The sequence below is a fragment of the Babylonia areolata genome, chromosome 32 (genome assembly GCF_041734735.1).
Source record: "Babylonia areolata isolate BAREFJ2019XMU chromosome 32, ASM4173473v1, whole genome shotgun sequence".
NCBI classification, from domain to species: domain Eukaryota; kingdom Metazoa; phylum Mollusca; class Gastropoda; order Neogastropoda; family Buccinidae; genus Babylonia; species Babylonia areolata.
Window position 1 is genome coordinate 739,457 of NC_134907.1, and position 14,072 is coordinate 753,528.

Sequence of the window (14,072 nt, forward strand, 5' to 3'; positions counted from 1 at the left end):
CTGGAAAAATCTCCACCTTTACCCAGGTTAGCCATTCACACCGGGAAAAATCTCCACCTTTATCCAGGTTAGCCATTCACACCGGGAAAAATCTCCACCTTTACCCAGGTTAGCCATTCACACCGGGAAAAATCTCCACCTTTACCCAGGTTAGCCATTCACACCGGGAAAAATCTCCACCTTTACCCAGGTTAGCCATTCACACCGGGAAAAATCTCCACCTTTATCCAGGTTAGCCATTCACACCGGGAAAAATCTCCACCTTTATCCAGGTTAGCCATTCACACCGGGAAAAATCTCCACCTTTACCCAGGTTAGCCATTCACACCAGGGAAAAATCTCCACCTTTATCCAGGTTAGCCATTCACACCGGGAAAAATCTCCACCTCTACCCAGGTTAGCCATTCACACCGGGAAAAATCTCCACCTTTATCCAGGTTAGCCATTCACACCGGGAAAAATCTCCACCTTTACCCAGGTTAGCCATTCACACCGGGAAAAATCTCCACCTTTACCCAGGTTAGCCATTCACACCGGGAAAAATCTCCACCTCTACCCAGGTTAGCCATTCACACCGGGAAAAATCTCCACCTTTACCCAGGTTAGCCATTCACACCGGGAAAAATCTCCACCTTTACCCAGGTTAGCCATTCACACCGGGAAAAATCTCCACCTTTACCCAGGTTAGCCATTCACACCGGGAAAAATCTCCACCTTTACCCAGGTTAGCCATTCACACCGGGAAAAATCTCCACCTTTATCCAGGTTAGCCATTCACACCGGGAAAAATCTCCACCTTTATCCAGGTTAGCCATTCACACCGGGGAAAAATCTCCACCTCTACCCAGGTTAGCTATTCACACCGGGAAAAATCTCCACCTTTACCCAGGTTAGCCATTCACACCGGGAAAAATCTCCACCTTTACCCAGGTTAGCCATTCACACCGGGAAAAATCTCCACCTTTATCCAGGTTAGCCATTCACACCGGGAAAAATCTCCACCTTTATCCAGGTTAGCCATTCACACCGGGAAAAATCTCCACCTTTACCCAGGTTAGCCATTCACACCGGGAAAAATCTCCACCTTTACCCAGGTTAGCCATTCACACCGGGAGATTTTCCACCTTTACCCAGGTTAGCCATTCACACCAGGGAAAATCTCCACCTTTATCCAGGTTAGCCATTCACACCGGGAAAAATCTCCACCTTTACCCAGGTTAGCCATTCACACCGGGAAAAATCTCCACCTTTATCCAGGTTAGCCATTCACACCGGGAAAAATCTCCACCTTTACCCAGGTTAGCCATTCACACCTAGCCATTCACACCGGGAAAAATCTCCACCTTTATCCAGGTTAGCTATTCACACCGGGAAAAATCTCCACCTTTACCCAGGTTAGCCATTCACACCGGGAAAAATCTCCACCTTTACCCAGGTTAGCCATTCACACCGGGAAAAATCTCCACCTTTACCCAGGTTAGCCATTCACACCGGGAAAAATCTCCACCTTTACCCAGGTTAGCCATTCACACCAGGGAAAAATCTCCACCTTTACCCAGGTTAGCCATTCACACCGGGAAAAATCTCCACCTTTATCCAGGTTAGCCATTCACACCGGGAAAAATCTCCACCTTTATCCAGGTTAGCCATTCACACCAGGGAAAAATCTCCACCTTTACCCAGGTTAGCCATTCACACCAGGGAAAAATCTCCACCTTTACCCAGGTTAGCCATTCACACCAGGGAAAAATCTCCACCTCTACCCAGGTTAGCCATTCACACCGGGAAAAATCTCCACCTTTACCCAGGTTAGCCATTCACACCAGGGGAAAAATCTCCACCTTTATCCAGGTTAGCCATTCACACCAGGGGAAAAATCTCCACCTTTATCCAGGTTAGCCATTCACACCAGGGGAAAAATCTCCACCTTTACCCAGGTTAGCCATTCACACCGGGAAAAATCTCCACCTTTATCCAGGTTAGCCATTCACACCGGGAAAAATCTCCACCTTTACCCAGGTTAGCCATTCACACCGGGAAAAATCTCCACCTTTACCCAGGTTAGCCATTCACACCGGGAAAAATCTCCACCTTTACCCAGGTTAGCCATTCACACCAGGGAAAATCTCCACCTTTACCCAGGTTAGCCATTCACACCGGGAAAAATCTCCACCTTTACCCAGGTTAGCCATTCACACCGGGAAAAATCTCCACCTTTACCCAGGTTAGCCATTCACACCTGGGTGGAGAGAGGACAACCAGAGCAAGGTGTCTTTCTCATGAACACAACACCATGCCGAACCTCATCACTGCACATCACTGGATCAGAAATACAATGCCTCATCACTGGACATCACTGGATCAGAAATACAATGAAATACAATGAATGCCTCATCACTGGACATCACTGGATCAGAAATACAATGAAATACAATGCCTCATCACTGGACATCACTGGATCAGAAATACAATGAAATACAATGCCTCATCACTGGACATCACTGGATCAGAAATACAATGAAATACAATGAATGCCTCATCACTGGACATCACTGGATCAGAAATACAATGAAATACAATGAATGCCTCATCACTGGACATCACTGGATCAGAAATACAATGAAATACAATGAATGCCTCATCACTGGACATCACTGGATCAGAAATACAATGAAATACAATGAATGCCTCATCACTGGACATCACTGGATCAGAAATACAATGAAATACAATGAATGCCTCACTGCTTCGGCCATGGCGCCTCTGTCACACTGATACAACATACCATGTGTGTGTGTGTGTGTGTGTGTGTGTGTGTGTGTGTGTGTGTGTGTGTGTGTGTGTGAGTGTGTGAGTGTGTGTGTGTGTGTGAGAGTGAGTGAGTGTGCGTGTGCTACTCAGGTTACTCAGTAGCAGTGTTAATTTACCCACAAGTACAGTAGTAAAACTAGTACTGATTCAACGGTCTACCAGTGTTAATTTACACACTAGTAGTAGTACAGTAATGAAACTAGTACCAGTAGTAGTGATAAAACAGTCAACCACAGTACCAGTGTTAGTTTACTCAGCTTATCTTGAGCTGTGAAGAATTAGTTCCATCCGCCATTACCTGTCCATGGAAGCAACCAAAACATCAGTCTGTAAACTGTTTTGTCTAGGGTTGATTACTGCAACTCGGTTCTTGTCAGCATTCCAAAAACTTCACTGGATAAATTTCAAAGTGTCCAGAACAATGCTGCTCGATTTATCTTCAGATCCTCCAAATTTGAACACGTTACTCCTCTCTTCCACTCTCTTCACTGGCTACCAGTTTCAAAAAGAATTGAATACAAGCTTTCTGCCCTCTCAAGCTCTGGCCCTCGCTACCTCTCTGAACTCCATAAAGTGTACATTCCAACTCGTCACCTTCATTATGCTTCTGATGGCAGGCTATTGAAACTTCCGGGTGTAAAGAAGAAGCAACAGGGTCATAGGCCCTTTTCTTTCCAGGCTTAGTGATTGTTGGAACAAACTGCCAGAAAATTTGCATCTTTCTGTCTCGCTGAAATCTTTTAAGTCTGTTCTGAAAACACATCTTTTCCAATAGCAATAACAGCAGTTTTTTCATTGTTGATATTTTGTTGTTGTTGTTGTTTCCTGACCTTGGTGTAATCTGGTTTTGGGTGCATTTGTAAGCAAGGAATTGTGGACTGACAGCATGTTTTTTTGTGTCGAGACTGTTTGCCGCGTGTGTGGCAGGGTGCTGGCCAGTGTCCATGCATTCATGTGTGTGTGTGTGTACATGAGTGCGTGTTGCAGGGATGCGTTTTTTGGAGGGCGTCATGGTGGGTTGGTGGTTTCCAATGTTCAGTTGTATGTTTTCTGGCACGTGCTTCCGTGTGTGTGTGTGTGTGTGTGTGTGTGAGGGGGTGGAGGGGAGTATTGGTAGAGGAGGCAGGGAGTGTGGAATGAAATGTGAAGCGCTCTGAGCAGCATTTCTGGACAAACACGCTATATAAATGTCCAATAGTAATAGTAGTACTAGCAGTAGTAGTAGAGTAGTAAAACCAGTATTGATACAACAGTCTACCAGTATTAAGTTACCAACTAGTAGTAGCACAGTAGTAAAAACTAGTACTTATTCAACAGTCTACCAGTGATAATTTACCCACTAGTAGTAGTACTAGTAGCAGTACACCAGTGTTAATTTACCCACGAGCAGAAGTACAGCAGTAAAACTAGTATTGATACAAACGTCTACCAGTACCAGTGTTAATTTACCCACTAGTAGAAGAACAGTAATCAAACTAGTATTGATACAACAGTCTACCAGTGTTAATTTACCCACTAACAGAAGATAAAACTAGTACTGATACAACAGTCTGACACTGAGAACGCTGCCCTTCTCCCCCCCCCCCCCCCCCCCCCGCCTGCGGTTTTCTTTTGTTTTTTTCCAATGGAAGTGGATTTTTCTACAGAATTTTGCCAGGGACAACCTTTTTGTTGCTGTCGGTTTGTTCATGTGCACTAAGTGCATACTGTACATGGGATGTTGGTTTATCGTCACATCCAAATTACTAGCATCCAGACCACTACTCAAGGTCTAGTGGAGGGGGAGAAAATACTGGCGACTATGGGATTTGAACCAGTGCACTCAGATTCTCTCGCCTCCTAGGTGGACGCGTTACCTATAGGCATCCCTCCCACTGACACCACCTCTACCAGTGTCAATCTGCTTGGAAATACAGTTATCACTGACACCACCTCTACCAGTGTCAATCTGCTTGGAAATACAGTTATCACTGAGACCACCTCTACCAGTGTCAATCTGCTTGGAAATACAGTTATCACTGAGACCACCTCTACCAGTGTCAATCTGCTTGGAAATATAGTTATCATTGAGACCACCTCTACCAGTGTCAATCTGCTTGGAAATACAGTTATCATTGAGACCACCTCTACCAGTGTCAATCTGCTTGGAAATACAGTTATCATTGAGACCACCTCTACCAGTGTCAATCTGCATGGAAATATAGTTATCATTGAGACCACCTCTACCAGTGTCAATCTGCTTGGAAATACAGTTATCACTGAGACCACCTCTACCAGTGTCAATCTGCTTGGAAATACAGTTATCACTGACACCACCTCTACCAGTGTCAATCTGCTTGGAAATACAGTTATCACTGAGACCACCTCTACCAGTGTCAATCTGCTTGGAAATACAGTTATCATTGAGACCACCTCTACCAGTGTCAATCTGCTTGGAAATATAGTTATCACTGAGACCACCTCTACCAGTGTCAATCTGCTTGGAAATACAGTTATCATTGAGACCACCTCTACCAGTGTCAATCTGCTTGGAAATACAGTTATCACTGACACCACCTCTACCAGTGTCAATCTGCTTGGAAATACAGTTATCACTGAGACCACCTCTACCAGTGTCAATCTGCTTGGAAATACAGTTATCACTGACACCACCTCTACCAGTGTCAATCTGCTTGGAAATACAGTTATCACTGAGACCAACTCTACCAGTGTCAATCTGCTTGGAAATACAGTTATCATTGAGACCACCTCTACCAGTGTCAATCTGCTTGGAAATACAGTTATCACTGACACCACCTCTACCAGTGTCAATCTGCTTGGAAATACAGTTATCACTGAGACCACCTCTACCAGTGTCAATCTGCTTGGAAATACAGTTATCACTGAGACCACCTCTACCAGTGTCAATCTGCTTGGAAATACAGTTATCACTGAGACCACCTCTAGTATGGTGAACATTATTATTTACACCACCGATAGCTAGAAGTGCTAATCTGCTTGGTAGCACAGTGTCATTACTGACACCATATACATACATATATATATATATATATAGATATATCCACCAGTGTTAACCTGCTTGGTAGTACAGTGTTATTCACACCATAAAAAAATATATATAATATGTATATATATATATATATTAGAGAGAGAGAGAGAGAGAGAGAGAGAGATTATATATTTGTATTTGTATTTGTGTATTTGTATTTCTTTTTATCACAACAGATTTCTCTGTGTGAAATTCGGGCTGCTCTCCCCAGGGAGAGCACGTCACTACACTACAGCGCCGACCTTTTTTTTTTCTTTTTTTTCCTGCTTGCATATTTATTTGTTTTTCAATATCAAAGTGGATTTTTCTACAGATTTTTTTGTCAGAAACAACCCTTTTGTTGCCGTGGGTTCTTTTACATGCACTAAGTGCATGCTGCACATGGACCTCGGTTTATTGTCTCATCCAAATGACTATATTAGTATATATATCCACCAGTGTTAACCTGCTTGGTAGTACAGTGTTATTATTCACACCATATATATATCCACCAGTGTTGTTATTTACATCATATATATATATCCACCAGTGTTACTCTGCTTGGTAATACAGTGTTATCATTCACGCTATATAATATACATATATATAAATATATAATATAGATCGATGGATATACATATTTATAGTGTTAACCTGCTTGGTAGTACAGCATTATTATTCACACTGTATATATCTACCAGTGTATATCTGCTTGGTAATACAGTGTTATTACTGGTACCACATCCACCAGTGATTATCTGCTTGGTGGTACAGTTATCACCAACACCATCTCTGTACAGTGGAAAGCTGTCAACCATATCAACTCTACCCAATGTTTATGTTCTACCCCCTTGATGAAGAAAACACTTTGCTCTCCCCTATTCCCTTGGGTGGGTGTGGCCTCTTCACAGATAACAGATGCTAATGATGTACCCACCTCCCCTTCATCAAGCACTCACGGGAAAAACACCTCCTATCCCCCTCCTCCGCCCCCAACACACACACACACACACACACACACACACACACTTGCGGCAGTAAAGTACTGTTCACAGTGTTCCAGGCAGCACGCCGACTGACACAAGCGGCTCCTGATGATTAGATTAGCGGCGATGCTCCACGGGCGGAATCCGGGCCCGGAACTGGCATAACTTCTGTCAGTCCCAGAACAGACCGTAAAGTGAAGCGGGCGGGCGGTCGACATCTTCATGCCATCCCGTTCCCTCGCCAAACCACCCGTCACAACATCAGTTCACATGACTAAATCGATGATAAATCGTTACATGCAACAGTGTTTCACACTTGTGAAATGAAAGGCGAGAGAATGAAGTAAAAGGCACAGTGACTCACCCTCGATGCATACAACATGCTCTCGAATCTGCTGCTGAATCAATGGGTCTGGAATCGCTTCAATTAAGTCATAAATGGCGTAAATGCTGGGATGAACGCTCTCAAATCGCTGGATCTCCTGACGAACAGCCAGGGAGTTGCTCCAGTACGATTGCATCGGGCTCCGCACATTCATTTTCATGATTTGTTGCGATCATCCCTTTACCGACGTACTCATCGTGATCGACTGGCAGAATTCTGTCAACCGAGAAATGTGTGGCTACACACCACAAATTCGGATTTTGCAGCGCAGGGCAGATCGGCAGAATCAGTCGGTTGGCAATAGGTTTTCATGCACTCTTGCTTGGTATCGAAAACTGTCAATGGGACAGATATTTGAGTTTTCAAACTTTCTTCTCCCATACACACAGACGTTTTTGAAAGGAACTGTAACTCTTGAACACTGGAGCTGTGCGTGTCCGAATAAGATGTCTCTCTCTCTCTCTCTCTCTCTCTCTCTGTTGTTTTCGTATTTTATTTTTAAAAAACATTGCGAAGTCGTTTAAACTGCATGCGTACGGTTCAGTCGATCTACATGCAGCTTAATTCATGCATAAGTTGAATGAATCAATGAAAAATATCAACATAATCAAATATACTTCTAATATTGTGATAATGAGGATGATGATGATGATGATAATATTATCATCATTATCATCATCATTATATATTATATACATTATATTATTATCATCATCATCATCATTATATATTATATATATTATATTATTATCATCATCATCATCATTGTTGTTGTTGTTATCATCATCATTATCATTATCATTATCATCATCATCATCATCATCATAATGATTGACGCTCACACCATCCTGTCAGGGAGCTTGTGTCGTTTACAATAAAAGAGGTACACACACTTATAAACATACATACATACATAAAGTACACCATATACCAAACACGTAAACACACACACACATTCACAACCACATATTGTTTATGATGCTCTTAACCTGCCGGTTATGTGGAGGAAGACAAAAGCAGGTAAACAACTCTTTTGCTGTTTTGAAAACGACTTTGCAAATTAAGTTGCTTGCATTTATATGGGGATCGGTTGAAATGAACATACGTCCTTTCGATCTTGCACGGTATTTTCCTGTACGTCTCGTATTGTCTTGTCTTCATGCAGTGTCGTGTCTTGTCTTCAGTGTCTTGTCTTGTCTTGTCTTGTCTTGGAAAAGGCCAAGAGAATAACAATTTTACTCTTCAATGACGGTAAATATTGAGGACAGGTTGTTGTTGTTGTTTTTGTTGTTGTTTTTGTTGTTGTTGTTTGTTTTTTGTTTTGTTTTGTTTTTGTTTTGTTTTTTGTTGTTGTTGTTGTTGTTTGTTTGTTTTTTTTTGGGGGGGGGTTGTTGTTTTTTTTGTTGGTTTTTGTGTGTGTGTGTGTGGTGTTTTTTTGTTTGTTTGTTTGTTTGTTTGTTTTTTTTTTGGGGGGGGGGGTTGTTTTGATTTTTATTTGCTTTTTCTTCTTTTTTTAGAAACTGATTAAAATAAATCATTTTGCAAATTGCAAACATTTTGTAAACCTGAAAGTTCTCATGTAACTGCAACAGTTATTCATTGACATATAATATTTTACAAACTAAACTAGTCCCTACAACTATCTTTAATCAAAGCTACAGCTGTAGATATATACAAAAATGTTACAACGGTACGTTAATTCTCAGTCCTTGAAATGTAATGCAATAAAAGATATACGTATATTTACATATTGATTGTTTATTACGTAATGACATTACACATAATTTCTTGTGTGCCTGAATATGACAACTCTCTCTTTTCTTTTCTTTTTTTGCTACACTGATTGTGTCAATGATTAATGTTTCTGTCCAGTTGAAATTATTGCCGATATATAATCAAAATGATTCAAACATAAACTTTTTTTCTTTTTTTTTAATGATTATGACTATGACGATGAAAAACACATATAATTGTTAAGTTATAGTTAGTTGCCATATAAACAAACTACATTTTCGCTGGCCGTAATGCAGCCTTTCTAAATATACATGCATATTCGATGTATATAAAGTGTACGTACGTACTTGTAAAAAGATGCATAGCCTGACAACGTGACTGTTTATTTTTCAGAGCTGTCTTCAGTATATGAATAGTATCATCATTTTGACGAAGCAAAAGTATCAGTTACATCTGGGTCGATAATGTGCGTTTCTCCTTTCTTCTTGTGCTTCACAAAGAGCGATATTTATGTGCTTTATTTGTTTACACTATCCCCGAGTCACTTCAAATCAGAATCCTTTAACTTGTTTTATTTATAGTATCACATCAATTTTTTCCCTTATATGGGAATGGTGTTTTTTCCTATTGTTATAGTTTTTATTTTTTTGTATCATCTTTGTTATTGTTTTCGTTTTGTAATGGAAATCACCAACAACAACAAAAATAATGTTTTCTGCTTTTGTAGTTTTGTGGTTGTGACCATAAACGTTCAGACCTCGAACGATACATTGCGCATGCGGAATATTTTTGATGTCTAGACGAGAGCATAATCTCCCTTGAATTGTCTGCTCTCGGAGAAACAGCACAGGTAGTTTGAGCAGGTATTTTTGCCAAATAAAAACTATCCAACGATTTCTGGAATTTACATTTGGTTTGCTCTCTACGCTGAGCAAGAAAAAAGAACACGTGCCCATTTCAGGACTTGTTTGGGAGTGCTATATTTGTCCGATTCCTTGTGACTGACGGACGGTTGGCGGAACTGGAGGGGGGGATCTCTCTCTCTCTCTCTGCCTGCATTTCTCGGTCTCTGTATCTGTTTCCGTATCGCTGTCTCTGTCACACACTCTCTGCACGTGTGTGTGTGTGTGTGTGTGTGTGTGTGTGTGTGCAAATCTGTGTAAGGTTAAGTGAATAAAAACGCGAGTCAGTTTTTTTATGTATTTATTTCCAAGTTTGTGATGACATGTCTTTCACAAACACGTGTGCCTGATGCATTGCACTGTTGGCTGGAATCAGAGGCTCGTGGTTTCTTTTGTTCAACCTCACTCTCTGCGTTTGTTCGACTGACTGTCATGTGTGTTGTGTGACATGCTTCAGGTCTTCCTACACTGAATTAAGCGTCGTGTGAGTGTTCTGTCCACCTTACACCACTGAATTAAACGTAGTGTGAGTGTTCTGTCAGTGCCTTACACCACTAAATTAAAGGTAGTGTTAGTGTTTTCGCTACCTTACACCACTAAATTAAACGTAGTGTGAGTGTTCTCCCTACCTTACACCACTAAATTAAACGTAGTGTTAGTGTTTTCCCTACCTTACACCACTAAATTAAACGTAGTGTCAGTGTTCTGTCAGTACCTTACACCACTAAATTAAACGTAGTGTTAGTGTTTTCCCTACCTCACACCACTAAATTAAACGTAGTGTTTTCCCTACCTCACACCACTAAATTAAACGTAGTGTGAGTGTTCTGTCTACCTTACACCACTAAATTAAACGTAGTGTCAGTGTTTTCCCTACCTCACACCACTAAATTAAACGTAGTGTCAGTGTTTTCCCTACCTCACACCACTAAATTAAACGTAGTGTGAGTGTTTTCCCTACCTTACACCACTAAATTCAGTTTCAGTTTCAGTAGCTCAAGGAGACGTCAGTGCGTTCGGACAAATCCATATACGCTACACCACATCTGCCAAGCAGATGCCTGACCAGCAGCGTAACCCAACGCACTTAGTCAAGCCTTGAGAAAAAGAAAAAAGGGGGTGAATAAATAATAGATAAATACATATAAAAAAAAAATACTACCACTACTAATAATATGTATAAGGCCCAAAAACTTGGTGAAGTCAACTATAAGCGCACATAAGTAAATAGATAAATAAATAAATAATTAAATAAATAATAATTATAATATAAAAAGTAGTAGTAGTAATAATAATAATAATAACAACAATAATAATAGATAAATAAATAAATAAGACAACAATGATGATAAATAAGCAAATAAATGTAAAACATGGAGGCACACATTCACACATACACCCACTAAATTAAACGTAGTGTGAGTGTTCTCCCTACCTTACACCACTAAATTAAACGTAGTGTGAGTGTTCTGTCTACCTTACACCACTAAATTAAACGTAGTGTTAGTGTTTTCCCTACCTTACACCACTAAATTAAACGTAGTGTTAGTGTTTTCCCTACCTTACACCACTAAATTAAACGTAGTGTGAGTGTTCTGTCTACCTTACACCACTAAATTAAACGTAGTGTTAGTGTTTTCCCTACCTTACACCACTAAATTAAAGGTAGTGTTAGTGTTTTCCGTACCTTACACCACTAAATTAAACGTAGTGTTAGTGTTTTCATTCCTTACACCACTAAATTAAACATAGTGTTAGTGTTTTCCCTACCTTACACCACTAAATTAAACGTAATGTGAGTGTTCTCCCTACCTCACACCACTAAATTAAGTTTCAGCTTCTGTTTCAGTAGCTCAAGGAGACGTCACTGCGTTCGGACAAATCCATATACGCTACACCACATCTGCCAAGCAGATGCCTGACCAGCAGCGTAACCCAACGTGCTTAGTCAGGCCTTGAGAAAAAAAAGGGGGTGAATAAATAATAGATAAATACATATAAAAATATTAAAAAAACTACTACCACTACTAATAATATGTATAAGGCGCAAAAACTTGATGAAGTCAACTATAAGCGTACATAAATAAATAAATAAATAAATAATTAATTAATTAAATAAATAATAATTATAATATAAAAAAGTAGTAGTAATAATAATAATAACAATAATAATAGATAAATAAATAAATAAATAAGACAACAATGATGATAAATAAGCAAATAAATGTAAAACATGGAGGCACACATTCACACATACACCCACTAAATTAAACGTAGTGTGAGTGTTCTCCCTACCTTACACCACTAAATTAAACGTAGTGTGAGTGTTCTGTCTACCCTACACCACTAAATTAAACATAGTGTTAGTGTTCTCCTGTGCTTACACCACTAAATCAAACGTAATGGTCGTGATCTCCACAGCTTACATCACTGAATTAAACGTGGTGTTCGTGATCTCCACAGCTTACACCACTGAATTAAACGTAGTGTTCGTTTGAAATCCTCCTCCCCATCCGGGGGGAGGAGAGGGGGGGGGGATAGTGGGCGGGGAGGGGGAGAAGCAAAGGATAAATAATGCCGTCTTCTTGTCTCTGTTGTCTCCCTTGTCGTGAGGTCCCAATGCATTGACACAGAACAGTGGACACGTCACTACATATCTGCACATTACATAGGTCAGTAGTCATGTCATTTGTCATGTCACACGGTGCAGTAGTCATGTCACACAGTGCAGTAGTCATGTCACACAGTGCAGTATGCAGTAGTCATGTCACACGGTGCAGTATGCAGTAGTCATGTCACACGGTGCAGTAGTCATGTCACACGGTGCAGTATGCAGTAGTCATGTCACACGGTGCAGTATGCAGTAGTCATGTCACACGGTGCAGTAGTCATGTCACACAGTGCAGTATGCAGTAGTCATGTCACACAGTGCAGTAGTCATGTCACACGGTGCAGTAGTCATGTCACACAGTGCAGTAGTCATGTCACACAGTGCAGTAGTCATGTCACACGGTGCAGTAGTCATGTCACACGGTGCAGTATGCAGTAGTCATGTCACACGGTGCAGTATGCAGTAGTCATGTCACACGGTGCAGTGGACATGTCACATAGTGCAGTAGTCATGTCACACAGTGCAGTATGCAGTAGTCATGTCACACAGTGCAGTATGCAGTAGTCATGTCACACGGTGCAGTATGCAGTAGTCATGTCACACGGTGCAGTATGCAGTAGTCATGTCACACGGTGCAGTAGTCATGTCACACAGTGCAGTAGTCATGTCACACGGTGCAGTATGCAGTAGTTATGTCACACAGTGCAGTAGTCATGTCACACAGTGCAGTATGCAGTAGTCATGTCACACGGTGCAGTAGTCATGTCACACGGTGCAGTATGCAGTAGTCATGTCACACAGTGCAGTAGTCATGTCACACAGTGCAGTATGCAGTAGTCATGTCACACGGTGCAGTATGCAGTAGTCATGTCACACGGTGCAGTAGTCATGTCACACGGTGCAGTAGTCATGTCACACGGTGCAGTAGTCATGTCACACGGTGCAGTAGTCATGTCACACGGTGCAGTAGTCATGTCACACGGTGCAGTATGCAGTAGTCATGTCACACGGTGCAGTAGTCATGTCACACGGTGCAGTATGCAGTAGTCATGTCACACGGTGCAGTAGTCATGTCACACGGTGCAGTAGTCATGTCACACAGTGCAGTAGTCATGTCACACGGTGCAGTATGCAGTAGTCATGTCACACGGTGCAGTATGCAGTAGTCATGTCACACAGTGCAGTAGACATGTCACACAGTGCAGTAGACATGTCACATAGTGCAGTAGACAGGTTACTATAGGTTTGTCATCTTGTGCAGTAGACATGTCACATAGTGCAGTAGACAGGTTACTATAGGTTTGTCATCTTGTGCAGTAGACATGTCACATAGTGCAGTAGACATGTCACAGTGCAGTAGACATGTCACATAGACAGGTTACTATAGGGCTGTGGGCCAGACCAAACGACGGGGGATAATCCCTTGTCTTGTCTTCCTGCTTCCCTCCCCTGTCCAGATCTGTGGGTGTGGTAGCAACGGCGCTATGTTATCTCCCTTGTCATCCTGAACTCACATCTTAAAACTCTCCAGCCCCCGTCCTTCCCGCTCACATCTGTTTTCTCGGTTTTAATTCCTTCCTCCCCCCCCCCCCCACCCCCTCCCTCCCTCTGCTGA

At 41.5% G+C, this 14,072-nt stretch overlaps 1 protein-coding gene across 2 annotated transcripts in view; it reads right to left on the reverse strand.

Moving 5' to 3' along the window:
• The window catches only part of LOC143276649 (centaurin-gamma-1A-like), an 80,173-nt gene extending 72,751 nt beyond the window's left edge, over nt 1-7,422 (reverse strand). For both annotated transcript variants that reach the window (XM_076581271.1, XM_076581270.1), the window contains exon 1: nt 7,190-7,422. In XM_076581271.1, coding sequence (XP_076437386.1) covers nt 7,190-7,370 — 181 coding nt within the window. In that variant the 5' untranslated portion in view covers nt 7,371-7,422. The remainder of the gene's footprint in view (nt 1-7,189) is intronic.
• Between the last annotated feature and the right edge of the window lie 6,650 nt (nt 7,423-14,072).